Below are 21971 nucleotides of genomic sequence, written 5' to 3' on the forward strand. Positions count from 1 at the left end.
CAACAACAACAACAACAACAACAACAACGCGTTTCCATCTACCGGGGCTAGACGTAGCAGTTGAAGGGGGGACATTTAACTGTAGTTTCGGTCCTTGCCCCGCGGTTTGGCCGCGGTGCTCGCCGGCAAGAAACCTCCAGCCTACAGCTCCGGAGCGAAGCGCACCGGGGGCCGCCGGCTCACCTGCCCATTATCCGCTCCTGAAGAGCCGACACGGCGCGCTAACAGGCAGGTTAGTAACCTGTCGTGATGCGCTCTCTTGCAGCCAGTAATGATGTAAGGTGGGAGAGAGGAGGAGGAGGAGGGGCTGCTGCTTCTGCTTCGGCCGGGGTCCCTGGGTGTGTTTTATTTCGAGGTCTCCAGTTTGCACAAGCAAAAGACGCACCAAGCGAGGAGGAGGAGGAGGAGGAGAAAAAAGTCGGGTGCAGCGGCCGACACACAAAAGCCCCCCTCCCCATCCCGACCCCCCGGCTGTCAGGAGCACCCCCACCTTCCTCCGAGAGGGCCCCCCCCCGCTCCCCGCGAGCGAGATGCATTGTGGGGAAAGTCGTTGGCATTCGACCTCTGCAGGGCCTGCGCGGACGCCGACAGAAGAGCCCTGAAATTCATTATGCGTTTAAAACCTTTATTTATTTCCGCATAACCTACACGGTCTCGCCAGCAGGCCAGAGAGAGAGAGAGAAAACAGGCCCCCCGCCGTGTTGGGGAATAAAAAAAAAGAAAGAATTCGGGAAACAAAACAAAAAAAAAAACTCAGGAAGGTGCGGAAACTCTTCTCGACTGCCTTGCCCGGCCGGGGGATTTCGTAGCGAGAAGTGCGGATTTCTAATTTATCGCGGAGAAATGTCCGGGGAAAGGAACCGCAGGTCGCTGGCTTTCCGAGGAGGTGGATTAGCCGTCACCGGCGCCAGCGGCGTCGGCGGCGGCCACGGCAACAGCTGGGAGGCCCAGGCCTGGCAAGATCGGCATTTAAACGGGAACAGGCCGGAGCAAGAGGAGGACCGGGATCTGGGGGCGCGGGGGGCGTCGCTGGGGACACTGGAGGGTGGGGGGTCGATCAGCGACAGCACGGAGGCGGAGGAGGAAGAGGACGCGGAAGGGGCCGGCTGGGGGCTCGGGCTCCGGGAGGACGAGCGGGTCGCCCACCCGGGCGGGGACGGGGACGGCAGCCTGCCCCCGCAGCCGGCCGCCGCCGCCGCCGAGGGCGACCGCCGGGAAGGGGGCAGCAGCGGCTGGGGGGCCGGCGGCGATGACCCCCTGCAGGACGACGACGGGGCCGGCGCCGGCAGCGGCGGCACCGCGTCCGGGGAGGACGAGCGGGCCGACGGGGAGGAGAGCGGGGCCAGGAAGCCCTGGGTGGAGATGCGGCCGCAGACGCTGCTGCAGAAGCACTCGCTGTTCCAGCGCTCCTGGCTGCAGGAGTTCCCCTGGCTGCGCTTCGGCCAGGACAGCGGGCTCATGTCCTGCGCCTGGTGCCGCGGCCCGGGCGGCGACGAGCTGGCCAAGGGCAGCCGCAACTACAAACGCGCCCTGCTGCTGCGGCACCACCTGTCCGCGGAGCACGGCAGGAACGACCCCGACAAGCAGGTATGGAGGTGGGGAGAGGGAGGGGGTGCCACCACCACCACCACCACCATCACCATCGTCACACGCTTGTTTATTTTTTATTCTGGGGGCTGGAGGGAGGGGGGCGTCGCACCGCATCACTCTTCTTCGGGAGACCGATTCGGTGAAGCGCATCCCCCCAAAATAAAAAGCCTAGTCTTGAAAGTTGCTTCTGGGGTGGGGGGTGGGGGGTGGCAACGTCTTAACGCGTAACGGGCGTTTAATCTCGTTTTTTTTTCCCCCTTCTAACTAGAAAAAAAACAAACGAACTAAATTACCTAGCTAGACCCCCGGGGATGATGAAACCCGGACGGTAACCCCCCCACACACACCGGATAAACACTAGTGTTGCCCCCCTCACCACCACCTCACCACCCTTTCCTTTCCCCGAATTCAGCGCTTTTTTCTCTGGTCACGGATGAACGCCGTGATCGCCAGTCCGAATTTTCTTTTTCTGCCTCATTTGCTTAATTGCCGGGGTGTGTGTGTGCGTGGGGGGGTGTGGGGTCACGCTGCGTGTTTCTCGGGGGGGGCGCTGCACCCCCCGGCCCGGCGTGTTCCCCGGTGACCTCCGCCTCGGCCTCCTGTCGGGTGCAGGACCAGGAAACGCGATGTATTTTTTTATTTTTTCCCCGTCGGCCTAAAACGAACTCCAGGGGCGACTCAAGGCGGCGTGCTCCTGCCTGTGTGTGTCCGTCCGGTGCGGAAGTAGACGCGCTGTCGTGGGATTCACGGCTCGGCCCCACGGGGGCTCGTGTTTTTCTCGGAAAAGGCGGACGCGTGAGGTATTAATTAAAGCGGCCCCGCATGGACCCCCCCTCTCCCCCAAACGCCGGCCAGCTCTGAGGCGCAGGAAAGTCCGAGGCGTGAGCGGCCGTGTGGTGTTGACTGGTGTCACTCCGGCCGGCGACACGTCCGGGTCCTGGGAACTTGTCTGCACGTCCACTGTGCAGAGAGAGAGAGGGGGGGCTGTATGTATATCTTGCGCTGTTTCGTACAAGTTGGCAGCCCCAGACTTTCCACAGCCCCGGGGAAAGCGCCGCATGCGAGAAAGAGAAAGCATGAGAAGTTTTTTTTTTCCCCCTTCCACGCAAGGTGGGACCGACCGGTTCGAACCCCGCAGCCGGCTGGCTTGCATTAAAAAACAAAGCGCCTTCTGAGAGGAGCGGGGTGAGGGCTATCCTTAGCCGGCGAGCCGTGAATCTGCCCCCCTCCCCAAAAACAAAAAGGCCTTCAGGTGAATCGCTGCGGGTTTGAGCGTCTCTGAAGCAGCCGGCGAATTGGCGAAGGTCGTTTAGTGAAGTAAATCGATGGCACGGTGGTTGGCGTTGGTAGTATCGTGGGGACCTGGTTAGTTTTTAAAAGTTATTCCAGTGAACCAATCCTGATTTCAGGCCTCACTCGTGGGCGAAAATAATAAAAAACAAACAAACTGCACGGCAGTTCAGTGGTCTGTGGATTGCAGTTTCTACCGTGGCGAGTCTATGGGAAGAGGCGATAATGGAGCTTGTCCACTCGCTCAGTTTTGACCTGGTCTTAAGTGCTATGAAAGCTAGTAGGTGTTCTGAGAGAGAGAGAGAGAGCACACTTCCTCTTTTAACAAGTTGTCTGTAAATCCAGACACGATCGGACTGCCCGAGTCATTTCTTGATCTTTATGTCAAGGGGCTCCAATCTTGTTCATAAAAAACAACAACAACATGGTAAACATCTGCAGCCATGCACGTATAGTTATTGACGAACTGCGTGTGCACAGCGGTTTTCATCCCAAGCACTTGACGCATAGGAGGAGACTTCATCCAGCGGTGGAGTGGTTCATGTTATGAGCCCGCTGCAGGGCTGCTGCTGCCCTAATGAGAGGGGAGAGGGGAGGAGTTACTTCTCCAGTTGACGTAAGGGGGGCTTCAGGAGGTCAGAATGGATGAACCCACAGTGGGATTTAGCCAGGACACTGGGATTAACACGCTGGGAGTTCTTTGCCTGGGGGAAGCTGTACCTACAGGTACTGGGTGACTGGACCAGGCTGTTCTCAACACCCTGGGGTGTCGGAAAAGGGACCCTTAAAGACAGGGACCCCTTAAAGACACCGTGCAGTGCTGAAGTAAAGAAACAAGTCTCGCTGTTGAGGTCAGGAGATCCCAGACTGGTCCTTTTCATTGCATGAGTGTCCAGTAGTTTGTTTGAACCATTAACTGAACTATTAATTTGTTCAGTCTGTTTTGCTTATCGTATGCCTTCGACACCTGCAGATTTCAAGATGATTGCAAGTAACTTGAAACTTTATACCGCTCAAGAGTCCATTGTGTTAAAAAGAGAGGCCATGATACACCTGAGTTCAGTTTAAAGTGTCAGCGCAGTATTTGAAGGCCCAGCTGGTACCGAAACCCTAAGACGCAGGAGTCGCAGCCTTTTCGTATTTTCAGGTTGCGTGTGCGCGTGTGGTGAAGTCCCCTGCAGTTACCGAGCAGGAAATAAAACCACGATAGATGCCATCATCTCGCCCAATGACCACGTCAGGTCCTGGTAGTCGTGAGGTCACTCGGCAACCGCGGGTCTCTCTCTCGGCCGTTAAAGACATAAACCGGCAGCTTTCGAAAGACGCTTCTTTGCTATTCCTGTCCTGAAACGAAACTGGTGGGCCGGCTGGTGTCTACGTTCATTCTGTACTGTCGCGTCTTCCACTGAGGGGGCTTTTCTAGGCCTTGTGCTCTTTTATTTTTCCAACATGGCAGTGGGGCTCTTGCAGTGTTCCTCTGACCTCGTACCCGTGTCTTGGCCTTCAGGGTGTGGGCTGGGTGGCTGACGTGTGGGGGAGGAAGGGGGGAAAGAGGTTGGTTGTCAGAGCGACTTGCGGTCTCCCGCGTGAAGGGGGACCTCCCAGCACGGGACGTCGCATCCACGAGGCCCGGCAGCGCCGCCGGTGCTGTTCTGGTACCTTACCTTGGGCCCAGTTTCTTAGAGAATGTGTCGGCGAATTAAAGAAAAAAAGAAGTTGTCGTCCCTCGGTGTTTCGTCTCGCGCCGTTGTGCGCTTTTCTCGGCCTCCTAGGTCTGGTTCAGCTTTCTGTTCGCCGTCGTCGGCTCACAGTACAGTTGGGGTTTTCTTTCCTGTCGGGTTGTGAAATAGCCAAATTCCGAGAAGGCGAAGGATTAATTCTCTGTCCCTTCACCCCGCATTCAGTTGTTCAAATATCCAGGCTCCCTCATTACCCCAACTTTTGACTCGTTGCTTTAGGCCAAGAAATGGCAGAGAAAATATAGTAAGTGCCATCTTGTATCATTATTGACTTTCAGCCTCTGAACATCTGCAGTGCTGTGTCGAACGGAATACATGAAGTTCACTGGTCTCTGTCATCTGAGCTGTCTCGCATGGGGCGCAGGTTTTCGTTTCGCCCGTGTGATCGCACATTTGATGTGGTTACGAAATTTTCCCATTTCTGAAGTCACAGACGACGGCAGCAGAAGTTGTGGGTTTGACGATTTTTGACGGTCTCTGTCTTGTAATTGGGAGAGCTATCTGGTGAAAATCCACGGTTTGCAATATCACGATGGAGAAACGAATGTTTGTGCTTGTGCACAAGGTTTTCTTTCTGCTGCACGACTGTAGGAGGAAACTGTTCATGCTTTGTAGTAAAGGGCGTAGTATTTTATTTGGAAATACCAGAAAGATATAGTAGTCTGGGTGTTTCATGATGGAATCCCTGTTCCTCTGAAATATCCCACATTTTCTGGTGCTTGCTTCTGAAGTATGTTGTCTGTTTTAATGATTGAACCGGCTCAAATCAACATTTTGGTGAGGTCCTTAATAAGTTAAAAAACAATCTGGAGAGCTCTGAATTCTAAGGTTTTGCTTGCAGGACCCAAATTATTTATCACACGCAGCATGGGTTGGTTAATCACGGTGCTTCAGTAATAGTATGTGCACTACTTATTTGCATGCTTTAATTTCGGTTCCTATTGTAAATCATTTTGTTTGTGGTCTCGTATCGCTTAAAGTAAACACCTGCATTTATCATCATTAATGGTATTGACTTCATCAGTGAAGTCTCATCTTAAGTAGTGTTCTTTCTTGTGTTGAATCCTTCTATTGTAACAGTGTGCTTCTTGTTTTGCAATGTCTAAATCTGTGCCCTTTGTTCCAAATGGGTGTAAAAGGACTATTCAGTATTATACAGATTTGTTACAGATGGTCTTCAGCGAATTATACAGATTTAGCATTATAGGCCATTGGCATTGTTGTCAGTTACCTTTATATCAATTCAGTTCTTGACTTCTTTCTTCTTTTTCTGTTCATCTGAGCAGATGAGGTCCCCAAAATATTTCCTGTTGAACAAGTTCTTTCTCCTCCACATATCAATTCCGCTGTGTCGTTTGTTTTAGAGCACATGACTGTTGATGACTTGCAAGTCTTCGGAAACATTCAGGGTCTGTTCGCAGTAGCAACCTTTTGATATTTTTATACTTTCTATAAATGTTTCAGATCACATCTCTGTTAATCCGATGTCCAATTTCTTTTTTCGCCGTTTTCTTTTTTCAGAGTCTTTTCTTCGGTTTTATTCGCAGAAACGACAGTTGACCCAGATGGTTTTATGCAAATACGTGTCAAAATCCTGTTCTTTTTTTCCACAAAGCCTCTCGGTCCGTCGAGTCTGTGGCACTTTTGGGGAAAGCCTGTTACAAACCAGGAAATGACTTCCTGCACTCACTTAATGGGAAGCTTTGTGTTTTCAGCGCTGTGTCAGTGAGCAAACATAAGACATGAAAGGTACCCTGAGCTATCTTCTTAAATCACAGGCCACTGTATTTAAACAGTCATATTTTACACACTCTAAAAAAAAACACCTTTATGCCTGGAGGCAGTGATGTATGATTGTCAGCAGTGAAACAAGTTGCCATTGACACTTTCTAAGTTGAATGTCCTGAAGTGTCTGTTACTCAGATACTTGCCTATTTCTTCACTCTGTCTAGAGTGAAATCAACCTGCCCTATAGCAGGTCAGTGTGAAATGTGAAACTAACACCGCTGGATTTGCATACCACAATTTCCGAGAGCACACTTATCGCAGCATCTGTTATGCGACTGCTCTTGCAGAGAAACGTGGCACATCTGGAGGCAAATGACACAAGAGAGGTTATTAAAATCTGAAGTATGAAACAGATCTGGGATGAGTGCCCTTTTCATGGCTCCACATTAGCAGAGCTCAGACTGCGATTTGGCTTTGCCGCCGCCAGATGTCTTTTTAAGCCCTTCAATTAAATTAACACATTCTGGAGGCGCGAATTAGCGAGGAAATTGACAGACTAAAAAAAAAGAGCAGATGATCAAAAGGGCCCTAAAAATGAATAATGCAGAATATTACTTTTATTTAAACAGTTAAATGCATTCCAAATATAAGCCATTGTTTTTGATGGTGGAAAAATTACAGCTCGATTCTGCGTGAAGATTGTGGCCAATTGATGCATCACGCTGTGTGTTTTAGGATTTTTTATCATGTTTACAGCTGTCCTTCATAATATCCTCTAGTGGCTCTATTCAGTAGTCTGATGTCCTTCTGTTACATTAAAAAAAGACTAGAATGTGTAAAACGCTTTGTTAAATATTAATTTTAGCACGACACACACCGTGTTTCTCAATTTTTAAGAGGGAGAAAAGATGAAAATCAGTTTGTTTTCTATCAGTGTGCTAAATGTTGGTTTTAACATTTTGCACCCCAAACAAAAACATTTTGCCAACCCAAAATGAAAGTGCTTGGAAGTCCTTGTGGGTCATCCCATTGTGCGTGTTCAGTGTGAATGGGTTGTGTTCACTTCTTAAAGCCTAGATCTGAGCGCCGGGCGAGGTTGGAGGCCACATCCCTTCTTGCTTTCTATAGCTAACCTACATTGTACACCGAAACCCATTCTGAACAGCTCTTTAGAAAGATCTTACCTGGTGAAAGAGAGAGTTCTGACTGGCTGCCAGCTTATTGTGCAATCATGCTTATAAACATTTTGATAAAGCACACATGGGATGTTTTATATTTCTTGCACCTTTAATGAAGTGCTGTGTTTTTGCTGTTGTGAACCACGTAAACCCACAAGTGGCTGATGTAATCCGGTTATATGAGGGATTATTTTACACAGGGCTGCGGTAGACTAATAAAACAGGTACTTGGTATATGCAGGGGATTTCAACCCTGGGCCCCAAGAGCACTAGTCCAGCAGGTTTTGTTGGTGGCCTTTAAATCATGAATCCTAGAGGCCAGGAACAATTTAACTGAGATCACTCAAGTAGGTGTTGTGTGGAATTAAGTTATGTAAGAGACCATTTAGAAATGTGGAAATCAAGTGTTCCCTTCATTCAAACGTTACTTAATGAAGCGCTGAAACGTATGTTCCTACTCTTCAAATGAGTGACTTAGGGTGACCCACAAGAATTGGTTCAAGCTGTCGAAGACCGCCATGGGGAACCCACGTTTATACTACAGGCTATCACTGATGAGATGACGCTACCATTTGATCAGTAGGCAAACACAGTTAGATAAACTGTCGCTCTGAATTTGTTTCCTGAAAGCAGTCATTTTAATTCCAAGGGACTGTGTGGGTTAGTTGTAAGGGAAGCCCACTGGTTAAGACCTGACAAATGTTAGTGCCGCACTTGTCTGAATAATACGTTGGTGCTTTGCTGCTGTTTTCACCGTTCCCAGGTTTTTTAAGCACATGCCTTTCTGTGAGTACAAGACGCTTTCCTGCGGAGGTTTCAGTGTCAGAAACTGAGGATTTTTGGCTTTGTTGGTATAACAGTTCATACGAACGCCAAACGAGGCAAAAAACGAGCAGGTCCCGAGTCAGGGGAGATAAAAGAGGACTGCGTGTTATTCAAGGAATCCAAAACGGCAGCATAGAAGGACAAGCACACTTGGCTTGATGCTGCACAGAGGTGCTTTTGAGCCCTTGTGAGGGTGTCTGAATCCAGACCACCTGGATATCGCTGCCCTTTCCTCTGGGTCCAAAAAGCCAGCAGTTTTGCTGGGGTGGTGGGGACTATAGGTTTACTTCAGGGGGTGTTGATTGCAAGGGTGACATTTGTAATTCATAGATACATTTTGACTGTGACGCTCCTTCATTTGGCAATCGTAACGCCACCACCCAAAGAAGTGAGCGTGACCCTCTCTGGTTGTCAGATGCCAGTTGGCTTGTACAGTTTCCCATATATAAATACGCCTCTCACCCCTTAAAATACGGGGTTACAAAGAAGAGAGAAAAGTGAGTACAGGAAATCTATTGAACAACTATGGGACCAACTATATTTATTAGATGGGTGACTTCTCAATATAGTATCTCAGTTCTGCAATACATGCATTCCAGGGACTGACTGCAGAACCCCTCTTACCAGCATTTTATTAAAATAATTGGTCACAATATTTCTCTAGCACATCTTGTATGGTGAGGTTTAAAATTCTGACCTTGCGCTTCTGGACGTATAGGCCTGTGACCTTGAGCTTTTTGCCCCCATCCTGGTTTTCATGGTTTTTGGGTGGTCTCCGATGCCAACCCCAGGCGGTGCAGTTGTGTCTTACACGGCAGCCAGAGCCATGAAACTGACGTGTTGCACTTCCACCTCCGTGCAACTAGGGGGCGCCTCTAGCACGGGCGGCTGCGCAGCCTTAGCCAATCACAGACTGACCAGTTTACCTAGGACTCCACGCCCCCTTCCCCAGCTCTGTATAAACCGGTCTCATTCCCATCACTGCTCAGTGTCGTATGCCTCTGGTTTGAGCTCAGGAACTTTACTTACCTGGCTTTTCCTCAACCTGGTATCCCGCTGCTTGCCTTACTGTTTAATCCTGTCCTATTTCTGTCCTTGTTCCTGTTTTCTCATTATATTCTCCTGGTTACTCCTAGTTTCCTCTCCCCTGCTTCGTGTGTGGCTCTTGAATTTGGTCTGTTCCTGGGTTTTGTTGCGGATTCAGTATTATAGTGTTTGTTTAGTGATCTCCTTTCTGTTGGTAGTTGCGCAGGGTCGCTGTTTCCTTGTTTGCTAGAGGTGTCTAGGCAGCCTGTTACTCTACCCAGTCTTCAGATAGCAGGTCGGGCATAGAAAGTGCTGGAGTCCAATAAACGATGCCTGATCAGTTGTTTTATTGGTGATCTGCCTACTTTCTGGACTATCTCCCAGAATCCCTCCCTGCTGCGATATCATTCTTTCGCTTACCTAAGTTGTCATGCTATTTAACGACAGCGGAAATAGCTTCTGCAATTTCTCCCAGGTGGGTGAGAGAGTGTGGAGAGTCAGTAGGTTTCTGAAACACCGATAGTTTCCGGCCTGTCTTCTGTGGCAACTGCTGTACTTTCAGAAACCGTTTTGGGTGGGTGTTCAAGTAAAAAAAAATGACATAAGCAGAAATGATCAGACATCTTCAGAAAAATGTGTCCAGTAGGGTTTGTCGCAAAATGATGTGGAAATGACGCTATAAGTCCTTCCTTTATGCACAAACTGTCACTGGTGCTGAAAAGTACTGAAACGGGGGGCTTTTACCAGATTGGTAAGAGTGAAAGTAAGATGTTATTCTGATTCTGGTAAGAAACTAGAATTTTTGTAAACGGAGTTGATGAAAATCTCAGGGTACTTGTACAAGGAAGAAGAAATGGTACCCTCTCATGACATGCTTATGGTCACTTTCAGGGAAACTTAGAATTGTTCTATTTTCTGTGTGGAACATTCGCTGCACTGAAGCAGGTGATGGGTCTTGAAGTGACAATGTTTGGGTTTGTACATGGTAAGAGATTTGCATTTTTTGTTGAACCCAGATAAGAAGAACTCTTCATTAAGATTGTAGTTTTGTCTCCTAGAGATGGCACACTTCTAGACTGCCAGCTGATATTGGGAGAGGCATAAATGTGGATAACCGCGCAATGTACGCGTTCTGTAGATGAAGCCCTCAAGCTCTTAATGAGGTCCTATATGAAGTGGCTTTTTCCATTTGCTCATTTTCAAGATTATTTACTCAAGGATGAGGCAGGCCAGTGTACGGTCTAGAAGAGGGACTTAATGCCTTTTCAGTGGCTTTGCTGATTGAATTGTTCAATTGTGTCAGTGCTGTGTGAGGCTTTCCTACAAGTGCTCATTCACAGGCTCTGGGCATGGCAAATGTTTTTCCAGGGAGTGCATATTATGGATCGAATGAATAACTTATGCAACATGTCTTACTTTCAGTTTTTCACGGTTGTCCTGTCCTGTCAGATGTGTGCACACGGACTAGGACAGGACAGGTCAGCTGTGCCCCAGTGTGAGTGACCATCTGTCAGGTAGTCTCACGAATGTGAATCCCATAGACCCATCACCTCTGTGGGCAGTTGTGTTTTTTATGAACAAATAAATCTTGCTTAAAGTTACAAGTTCTGCTCATTTGAGGCAGTTAAGGTTTAAGGGAAGTGTTAGTTTCTTTGTGCACAGTAAAATGTTCACATGGAAAGTCAATCATCGGTATAGCATATTAATGGTCCAGGTTTCTCAACCAGTAAAGATGATTGCTCCGAGCAGGTGTCCCAGAAACACTAAAATGTTAAGTGCATATTTTGAACCCAGTGTTGTAAGACAAACAGCCATTCTATTGTAAGACGTCATGCTGAAATAGAATGTAATGTCCTTTTTTTGTCTAAAATGGCAGTAGACAGTGGTATGACTGACTGGAGCAGTATTTTTGTGGCTCGTGCGAGAGGTCATTTTTTAAAACCCACAGAGAACGGTATTATTGCGTACCTTTTTGTGAAACAAGTGGTTAACATTTAAAGTGTTTAAATTGTGCTGAGGCTGAGAAGAAAAAAAAAAACAATCTTCTGGGGGCAAAAACGGACCGTCTGACCGAGCTAATGCGTAAGTGTTGTAGCGCGTTCACGCCTGAGCGAGGGCCCCGGGGGGGGCTGGGTGCGAGTGTTGAGGTGGGCAGAGTGTCTTCAGCTTGTCGTGCGACCGTGATCATAGAAAGCCAAGCGGATCACAGGGGGTCAGTTCCAAATTCTCACCGTGGAGATTCGGGGAAAAAATAACGTCTTTTCGCTCTTTTTGCTTTTTAATTTTTCCAAAAAGACCCCGGCCGAGGTATTTCAGTCCCGTTTTCCGTTTTTTTTTGTCTCCCTGTCAGGACACGGAGAAACCAGGAGACGCGGACGGGGAGGATGCGGAATATAGAAACAAGCCAAACGAGAACTCTTACTGCTACCAGCTGCTTCAGGAACTAAACAAGCAGAGGAAAAACGGCATCCTCTGCGATGTCAACATCGTGGTGAGCGGCCAGGTCTTTCGGGCGCACAAAAACATTCTTGTGGCAGGTAGCCGCTTTTTTAAGACACTCTATTGCTTAACCAAGAACGAGAGCTGTGACCAAACCACCATCACTCACTTAGACGTTGCTGCTGTTCAGGGCTTTTCCGTTATCTTAGACTTTCTGTACTCTGGCAACCTCCTGCTCACAAGCCAAAACGCCATCGAGGTGATGTCCGTTGCCAGCTACCTCCAGATGACCGAAGTGGTGCAGTCGTGCCGCGCCTTCATCAAAGACGCGCTGAACATCAGCATCAAGTCCGAAGCCCCCGATTCGGTGGTGGTCGACTACAACAAGCGGAGAGCAGTCACCAAGGATGGGAAGGGGGCGGACAAGAAGCCCAGCAACTTCTGGGCGACCAGCATCCTCTCCAAGCTCTCCATCAAGGCGAGCGGCCACATCAAGGAGGAGCCCAGCGACGTCGAGGGGTCCATCGGCGAGAGCTACCCCCTCAGCAGCTCCGGGTGGGGATACGACAACTCCTCCGAGTCCGCCGAGAACGAGCCGCAGGGCCCGGGACCCGTGTTCGTCTGGAACGACGCGGCCATCCAGACGGGCAGGAGGGACTTCAAGCAGGAGCCGGGCAGCGGCAGGAGGAAGAATCAGACCACCCGGCGGTATGTCTACAACATGACCCCGGAGCCGGAGGAAAGCTTTGACGAGGGGATGTTCGTCCAGCCTTCCAGCTCCTACTCCAAAGACGACCTTCAGTTCTTCTCCGAGAACGCAGGTACGGTTTCTCGACTCCTGTCCTGTCGCCTTCACTCCTCCTAAGATGGCTGGGCTGTCCGCCCAATTCATGTTCCCAGATTCATGTATGTAGCCGTTGGTACCTTTGCTTACTACGTTACTGCTTGATGGCTCTTGAAATGATGGTGTATGCCCCATCCTTCTGACAAGCTGAAATGGTGTTCAGAGTCTTAATTTGGTTAGAGGTTGGATCAGTATTGAATGTTCCAGACCAATGCAGATCTTTTCAAAACCAGGCGGAACTCCTGTTATGCTCTGAAACCTGACCTCTTGCATAAAATAATGTAATAATATATTGAATAGTAGGATGTTAGTTGGAGTTGGCACCCTCTGGTCTTTGGCACCCTCTGGTCTGGTATGATTTAAAGAAGTTATATGTTCGTTTATCTTGAATGGGGCCAACCTGACCACTGTCTGGCAGAAGGCTATTTGACGTATCGGTGCTGTTCTTTTGTTGTAGTGGCAGTGAACCATAAGCGAGTGCAAACATTGACATAGCAATTGAATTATTGCAGATATTGGACAAGGAGACCAATATAGAGATTACCAGCCCTGGTCTTGGGACCCTACACAGCTGCTAGTGTTCACAGCAACCAAGCTCTTAACTTACACAAAACTTTAATTGAACAAAAATATTGTTTGGTTAGAACCTTTGCGAAGTTCTCTCTGCTCAAAGATTGGAGGTTCGAAGTTACTTAAGAAACCGTAGTTAAAAGCCAACCTCCTGCATGTTTAAAACGAAAGACCTTAAATGAGGCCTATTATTTTGTCTGTTAAGGGTTTGAGTATTTATTTCAGTGCTCATGTGGAACAAAAACCCGCAGGTGTGTGGCTGCCTCCGAGCAGGATTGGGAACCCCTGACCAAGAGGGTCTGGATAGAAAAATCATCAGGTCCTTACGGGGTTTTTTGTCAACAGTGACAACATAGTGTTTTCCTAGGTCAGTGAAGGAGGAGTAGAATAAATACTTTAGTTATTAATTGTGATGAATGAGCAGCATTGCAAGTGTTCCATTTATATGCCTGTATAAACGCAAGACTCCCACTGAATACTACAATATTTACTTCTGGTTCGGCGAACCCCTTGGCCTGGTTCGACCTGTATGAAGGAACTGATTATTATTTCCTTTCTCTTTCAAATTTTTACAAATTTGGGACACCTCCATTGTGAGCTGTTTTAAAGCAGTCTAGCGCGTCAAAACGGCAAACTGCATTTCGGCTGCAACTGTATTTGTCTCTAAATAGACAAATATCGACTGATAATATTGACGGGCCACTGACAGGTTTGATGTTTGATTTTTAATTGGTTATAAAAATGTTATTTTTTGCACCTGTGACAACTGGAGAACTGCGGCTCTACCTAAATATACTCCGCAGTGGGCTACTGAAGTCCAACAGGGCAGAAAGCGGCTGAGCTCTTTCCTGGGTCAGTAAGTCATAACAGTGTTCACATTTTGGCAGTTACACTCTGACTTTAAGAATGTGCTTGTTTTGGATTCGTCAGATGTAAAACACAGTAATCAAGTCCTTTATTTTGATAAACTCAATTCTTGTGTTATTTTAGCAGCGCTGACGGATGATTCTTTTCTGAGGAAGGCAGGGATCTGCAGTGCCTGTTTTCTCCACACATGTCTTTGCCAGTGAAGGCCATCTGTTGACTTGAGCTCTCTTGGACAGTAACCTGGGGAGGACGTTCTGCCAGCCTGTCTGTTAAAGTGTTATTGTGTCACTCTTGACAGCACAGATCTCATTGTTAAAGCCCATGATATAGTTGAGGTTAAGCTGTGCCCTCGATTTGATTGTACTTTCTTGCCCATTCTATTTTGTGTTAAATATGGATGAGAATTATAAATAGTTTAAAGAGATCGTTCTTCATGCATAAAACAGATTTATCCCCAGAGTGAGTGGAACAACTTCTAAGTACACTATCCCAAGTGGTTCAACAAATTAAGAACAGGGTCTTGTTAAATAAAAGGAGTGCAAGATTGAGAAGGAATTTAAAAAAGCAAAGGGAGATGGAAAGGGGTGTTGCATTAGAGACGATTTGTTATTTTAGTATTCCAACAGCATAGGAACCATAAACAATCAAGTAAACTGTATCCACTTCCAGCTCGCGAAAGGGAAATGGCCAAATGAGTATTTCACTTAGCTGCTCTCTAAACATGACATTAGAAACATGCCCTAGGCGGCAAAAGGACACAGTTCTTTATTAAATATTATCACACACAAGGCAGAAGTCATTTGGGTACTAGATGCACTCGAGGATAAAAAAGCTTGAAGCACCAGATGGTATCTTACCAGTTACACTCAAGGAAATGAGATGTTATTCAAAAGCCAATGACGCAGCTCTTCCAGCAGTTGATTATGAAGGTGGTTGGCACCCACAGGCTGGAAAATTGCTGACAGAGTACACATGAGCATAAAGGGTGACAGAACTAACCTAAATAATCATAGGCCAACGAGTCTAACGTCTGTGTACATGGAGGGTTATGAACACAATTTGAGCCCAACTAGAGGATCACTGATCACTGAAATGGAAATTGTATCCTTAGGGAATAGTCAACATCTGGATGGATGGTATCAATACAATCATCAACAGTAATGGATACACACGGGCCATGTGATATGATGTATTGAGATTTTTAGAATGAAGTTCATTTTCGATGTAGTTCCTCATAAACGATTACAGGCAATAAGCATTCAGGGAAGTGTGGGTTTTGAATGGGAATTGGTTAATGAATTGGAAAAAAAGAGTACAGATAAAAGGTAGATGTCCAGATTGTGGTGAGGTCATGAGTACCACAGGTATCTGTACAAGGACCCCTGCTCTTATTGATATCGACGATCTAGATTCTTGTATAGTGAGTAAACTAGTCAAAAGCTTCAGGTGATGTCAAAGCAGATGGATTTGCCAGGTGGTCTACCTGTTCATTTTCAGAATGAATGGTGAAACAAAAATATATACAGCTGCATTTTTACACATCTCACAATCTCCCTTGTTGGCTTGTTCTTCCCTCACAAACACCCATTGGGTTTTGGCACTGCAAAATTGAATTAGTTGTTAGAAACCGCCCTCTCTCCTCCAGTCAGCCGACTGCGATGTTTAAAAGAGGGGGGAGGCTTGTGTATTGCTTTCCATCCACACACATTCCAGGTGTCACAGAGGTGAAGAACTGTTTAGGCCCTTGATGATGCTGTTTTAGTCTTGCCATTTCATAAAATAGATGAGGAAAAGCTGCAGCTGTGCATTGTGATTCCTAATGCTCTTGTCTCGTCTCTCACTGGCTGTAGCTGAAGTAATTGCTTTCTCCTAAGGATTTCTCCTACTTAAGAAACTTTTTTCCCCCCTGTTTGACACCAAAGCAAACCGGATGTGAAATCCATCGAAGCAAAGGTGTAGAACAAGTTTTTAATGGAGGATCTGACTGCTCTAGTGGGAGAGAAGTAGGATCAGCCTGGTGCTATTTTGAGGTTGTGGTAACTAACCCACACCCTCTCCGTTTCAATATGGTGCGCAAACAGGAGGACAAAGAAAGGATTGCAAAATCTGTCTCAGGAGTCAGACTTGAGGATCCAGCCCCTGCTTTTTCAGCTCCTGTAGTCCATTTTTTTTTAAATCTCTCCATCATTTTTCTTTTTGCTTTTCAGAGTTGGCAAACCAGATCCAGTACAGCTTACTGCAAGATGCACAGCCCAGGGAATCTTGGGAAAATGGTGAGTGGTTTAAGTCCTAATTGCCTTTATACCATCCTGTTTTTTTGGCACTAGTCACTGGTGGTGATGTGCCCTACCAAGACAGATGTGTCTGTATGTGCCTGGAAGTGGATGTTTTTTCCAGTCCACATTAGGCTGTACCTTGGATAGACCTTCTTTGTTGTGAGAACCCCGGAAGGCAGCAGTTGTGGTTAAAAATGTTTATTCTGGTGCGTTCCTGCTTGGCTGTAGCTCATGAAGCCGGGATGTTTAAAAGAACACTTATTTGTAAGCTGTGTATAAAATAGATCTCTGTCCATGTATCGTAATGCCAACTTTGCGGTTCTTAAAATGTACGGTTTTCTTGGTAGTATCTCAGACCATGCCGTTTTTGTTAGTATAACCCCGAAAATTAATTTTGGTCAATTAAAAGCTGCTCTGTATCATCAAACCATGGGTTTAAGTAAATAAAAACATTTCTTAGTGCGGTGTGCTTTTTGGAGAGAGAGGCACAGATGGGTCAAATTTACATCGTGATTGCCGTCAAGGCATGATTTGTGATGAAAAGCTTTTGCAAATGCAACAGTCAAACCTGGTTAAGTGTGGAGACAGTCGGAAATAGTTTGCGTCACAAAATGATGCTCAGACCCGAAGAATAATTCTGTTTATTAGTGCATTTTAAGAACCTCAAAGCTCTGTAAAACAGCATGACACAAGCATCAAGTATGTGGGGCAAAGACCAGCACATGAGATTTCCTTTGAAGAGCAAGGCTGACATATACATTAAAAGCTTTATTGAAACGACAGCTCTTTTAAACAAATTTGACAGCGTCTCTATGGATTTGGGCGCCGAGTTCCACCGAGAAGGAGCTGCACATGAGAAAGGCCTGTTGTCCATGTGTGGAGCCTGTTGTTCTGCAGAGCTAGAAGGCCTGTACTCATCCAGTAAGGTCTTCAGATCGCAGGGCACCAGTCAGTACGTTTCAATTAAGAAGACTTCTGCCACCTAGCCCTGACCGAGACCATGCCCATTTCTAAACCCACCATACTATTTATTCCTCTCTGCTCTGGAGTTCTCGAATTACTGTTTAATTCTGTGTTACGGTAGTAGAGAGTGTTTACCGAATGTACTTGGCCATCCTAAAGCACAGAGAAGGAGGCTGGAAGTTTAGAAAAGGGGGCTCCTACGAGCGCGGGAGTGGTGTGAAATTGGGGCTGACCCATGTGATCGCCGCCGCCGCCGCTATGGTGGTCTTCGGCCACGGATCTGACCCTTTACCTGAACCGTCTCCCCTAGGCGAGTCCTCGGCGTCGGTGGTGAACAAGCTGAAGTGCCCGCACTGTAACTACATCGCCAAACACCGGCGGACGCTCAAGAGGCACCTCATCATACACTCCGGCGTGCGCTCGTTCAGCTGCGACATCTGCGGGAAGCTGTTCACCCGCCGGGAGCACGTGAAGAGACATTCCCTGGTGAGTCCCCGGCAGACGGCGTCTTCCCAGCCGCACTGCTGCGGAGAAACAAAAACGCCTCGAGCTCCGTTTCAAACCCACCGTCTGGCACTGTGGAATTTCCATTTTCAGTTGATTTAGAGAGAATTGTGGTTCGATAAACAAATCATAACACTTCGCTGAGATAAAATTGATTGGAAAATGTACGAAAAAAACCTGTGCAGTCAATACACACACTTTTCTAAAATTGTGAAAACTACAGTAGTTGAGACGGCAGTCTCTGTAGATGTTTGATGTTCTTCACGACAGCAGAAAGACAAAAGCATTCAAGTCTTTAAATCGGGGTGTTCAATAACCCGAGCTTCTAGACTCTTCTGCGGTATTTTCACAGAAACGGTTCCTTAACTGAATTGTTCATGACTTAAAACAAGGGTTTTGTCAAAGCAGTGCAGTGGAATAAATATAAAAGGTCCACTTACTACCCCCCAGTTCAATCCTTTTACCGTTTTTCGGCGTGACTTGCTAGTCTTGATTTTATTTAGAAATCACAGTTGCAGTACTGGTGTCCGATCTCACTACCGCATGCTGCTAGAGACGGGACGAGAGCAGTGTGAATGTGTCGGGTGTGTATGCGTGTTTGGAGGACTGTCCCTCGCCAGCAGGGCTCGCTGGCCCTGCTGGAAGTTCTGCGTGACGGAGGGAGTCTCTCCCGTGTGTCTCCCGCCCCCGGCAGGTGCACAAGAAGGACAAGAAATACAAGTGCATGGTGTGCAAGAAGATCTTCATGCTGGCGGCCAGTGTGGGCATCCGGCACGGCTCGCGGCGCTACGGCGTGTGCGTGGACTGCGCGGACTCGCACCAGGGCTCGCAGGAGGGCCTGGACGCCATGCAGGAGCTGGAGTTCTCGAGGGAGGACGACTTCGAGGAGAACGAGGCGGGCGAGGGCGAGGGCGAGGGGGAGGAAGACCTGGGCGAGGAGGGCGAGGAGCAGGCCGAGAACGACCAGGCCCACTGGGAGGAGGCCGACGCCAGCGAGGTGTGCGTCACCCTCGAGGAGGACTGATTCCGGGCTGGGAAACAATCAACGACTCCAAAGTGCTATCATTCTTCACGGTCGCATAGACCCGTGCGCGTAGAGAAAGCTTTGGCAAGAAGGGTGGGACTCCAGGATGTACAGAATTAGGCTTCGGACACTGGATTGCGGGCCGACGGGAGAAAGAGAAATGTTTATTAAATCAGGTTATTGGTGATGTAATTTTCTTTTTGTTGTTCTGCATAGGGGACGGCTGTGTACAGCGTTTCATTTACGATAGGCCAATCATCTTAAAAGAAAATTTAATTGTTCTATTTAATTTATAAGAAATAAAGATATTATGGTCTTATTAAATGCTATAATTTTTCATGTTGTTTGTGTCTTCTCACGTTTTGTCTCATTTAGATATCTCCTGTTATATCACCTGTCATTATTGATCGTATATTGCTAGATGAATATTTAAAAAAAAAAGAGCGAGGAAAAAGGGTGTAATGCATTATGGAGCAAATGCCTGGACCGAAGTTCAGTGTGTTTAGCTGTAACCTTTTTTTTTTCCCCTCCTGTATAAATCTTGGAACCAAAAATCTGTTTTGTGTCTTTCCAATGTACGGCAGCCCTATTTATAATTAATTTATGTAGGCTGTTTTATGGTGCCAAGCAGAACGCACACCAAGATTTTACAGGCAAGCTAACTACTGAAACGCAGTCATGGGATGTGCAAAAAAACAAACAAAACAAAACCCAGCCAGACAGGGAAGAGATTGCCAGGTTTGTATGAACCACAGCGCCAACAGCACACTGACTTGCAGCTTGAAATTTGCCAAATTAGGAAAATGTTTGGTGCTTTTATGTCCTTCATACAACATTGGACTTCTGGAATATTTATGCCGAATCATTTAACCAATCCACGCGATGATTGGCTTTGTGCTGCGGACCCTACCAGGCGTGTCATGCTGCTCCGGAGCTGCTAGCGTAGTTTTGGGAAGCAGCGGGGACCTTGTGTATATATAGCCCTTTAAAGATGAGGTACTTGTAATCAGGCAATGAAGGGCATCATTAATTCTGCTTCTTACCGTGAAAGATTTGAAATCGGTGTATGCAATTTGTTTTTAAACTTCAGTTCTCTGATTTGATATACAAATTAAGTCTTACATTCAAGTTTAATTTGGAAATGTTCTAGCTATATGTAGGTTTTAAGTGCCAGCAGAAAAACAAAACCCTAAGATTTTTTTTTTTAAACTCAGCAGCAGTTTTAAGCCTGATGGGAGCTTTCTTTCCTCTGTACGAGTGCTTGTTCGTGTGCTTTCAGACGAAAGCTCACGGTAATGCACTTACTTCTCTGTGTACGTGAAAAATCATTCAAAATTGACTTGGCTTTCTTTCCCCCCAAAAGAGCAATTGAATTTGAAAGCTTTCGGTGTACTTTAGGAAAACCTTTTTTTTTCTTCTTTATTTAATGTCTAATTACAATGTTGACTCCAAAATGCAATCAAGACTGTTAATTCCTATTTGTTCAACCAAATCTTTGTTGTTTGAGTAACTGTATAGAAAGCCCAGGTAAACACTAGTGTGTGGACCCCTGCTTGTTAATGTATTTGTGTATTTCAGATTTAAATGTTTGAATTCTAAAATCATTCACTTTACACTAGATGCATATAATGTTTAGCTTATTGTTTTGTTGTTTTTTTTATTTTTTATTTTATCAAGCACATATTTTATAAAATCGTGTAATGTTTGTGGGGTTAAGCCTAGGGACAGTAGTTTCTGTTCAAATGCAGTGAATATATTGAAGTGCTATAATGAAACAGAAATGTATAATTCTCCCTTTATTCTAAATGAAATTGTATTTTAAAGCTGTATAGAAAATATACATGTTCATATTATTTACCTTCAAATCACTGTGGGAGGATTTTTATATATATATAAATGTTTAATTTACACTATGGCCTACAGCTGCAGTTAATGTACCGAAAATCTTGGCCTGGCTTCTCACATGCATCATTCTTTCCTTTCCATCCATTTGTTCAGGACACAACTCTGTTAATTTCTTTGCTTTACAGATTTCTGTATATCTGATAAATCGATCTTTCTCTTCTTTAGATTTTATGCTGTAAAATGGGGAAAACAAAAAAAGCAGGACACTACAGTTACGTAGTGAGTTTTTTCAGCTGTATTTTTTTAAGCTGTTAAAAGATTTTAAGTATTTTTTGGTGACGAAGCTGTTATGTACAGTAAAACAAATGGGTTATAGACTTCTACGAATACCAAAAGTCAGGTTGTTCCTTTTTATGTTCCAAGGTTATTAAAAATCAAAATGCTCATTCTGTTTCAGATGTACTACTGTTCCTCTGTATAATAAATTTTAAAAATAAAACTTTGATATTGCTAATGTCCAGCTCATTTTTGGGAAGAGTGATTTAGGAGGGGAAGGGGGGTCTCAGATTTTGTCTGGATTAGGAGAAGAAATGTAATTCCCGCTTAAAACAGTTTCATGGAGAATCTTTATCTCCATTTGCAAACCTTATAATACGTAGTTAAGAAAGGGATTAACAGATAATATACACTGGACGATTAGATACAGTACAATTGGAGGGCTAGATATTGAGGTTGAGATTTTATTCTACATTCTTCAAGGCCTCCCAAGTGAATTCACCTCTAGATGTCCTCCAGAACTGGACAGGAAGAAAATCCAATGTTATTCATATTTTCTGATTGCTGGACAGCTGTGTGTCAGCAAGTTAGAGTCCATTAAGAAACCTCTTAACTGTGCCTCTTCTGCAGTTCTTGCTTTTGCTGATCCAACATTCCCCGACACCCGGACCCCAGTAATGGAGGGCGAGAAGCTACACTGTACAGGGAGCAGGGTGAGATGTTTAAACGCCACGGTAAAGAAGGGATTCTCTGAAGCAGAGCAGGCTGTATGTGCATTCAGATTCCTAGACCACAGATGACTTGCACCAGTTTTAATGACTTTGTATGCTGCCCGTTTACATCCGATTCTAACGTGTTTGTTGACTTCTATTATTATTATTATTATTATTATTCTACGAAGCTGGATACAAGAGTTGGCTGCTGCTCAAGAAGCTCTTAACCTTTTCCTTGGACATCTAGAGCCAGCCAAGAAAAGGGCAAAATGCC

At 46.2% G+C, this 21971-nt stretch overlaps 1 protein-coding gene across 1 annotated transcript; it reads left to right on the forward strand.

Moving 5' to 3' along the window:
- The first annotated feature begins 301 nt into the window (after positions 1 to 301).
- zbtb10 (zinc finger and BTB domain containing 10) lies at positions 302 to 21222 on the forward strand. Its single transcript, XM_069195181.1, has 5 exons — positions 302 to 1587; positions 11727 to 12636; positions 16304 to 16369; positions 17646 to 17821; positions 18534 to 21222. The coding sequence occupies exons 1-5, from the start codon at positions 844 to 846 to the stop codon at positions 18861 to 18863; spliced, it is 2226 nt and encodes a 741-aa protein (XP_069051282.1). The 5' UTR covers positions 302 to 843; the 3' UTR covers positions 18864 to 21222.
- The last annotated feature ends 749 nt before the right edge of the window (positions 21223 to 21971 follow it).

Source organism: Lepisosteus oculatus, chromosome 10 (genome assembly GCF_040954835.1).
Source record: "Lepisosteus oculatus isolate fLepOcu1 chromosome 10, fLepOcu1.hap2, whole genome shotgun sequence".
NCBI classification, from domain to species: Eukaryota; Metazoa; Chordata; class Actinopteri; order Semionotiformes; family Lepisosteidae; genus Lepisosteus; species Lepisosteus oculatus.

Coding starts and splice junctions, on each gene's coding strand:
- zbtb10 (XM_069195181.1), top strand. CDS start 844: ATGTCCGGGGAAAGGAACCGCAGGTCGCTGGCTTTCCGAGGAGGTGGA. Junction 12,637..16,303: donor GTTCTTCTCCGAGAACGCAG/GTACGGTTTCTC, acceptor TTTGCTTTTCAG/AGTTGGCAAACCAGATCCAG. Junction 17,822..18,533: donor ACGTGAAGAGACATTCCCTG/GTGAGTCCCCGG, acceptor CGCCCCCGGCAG/GTGCACAAGAAGGACAAGAA.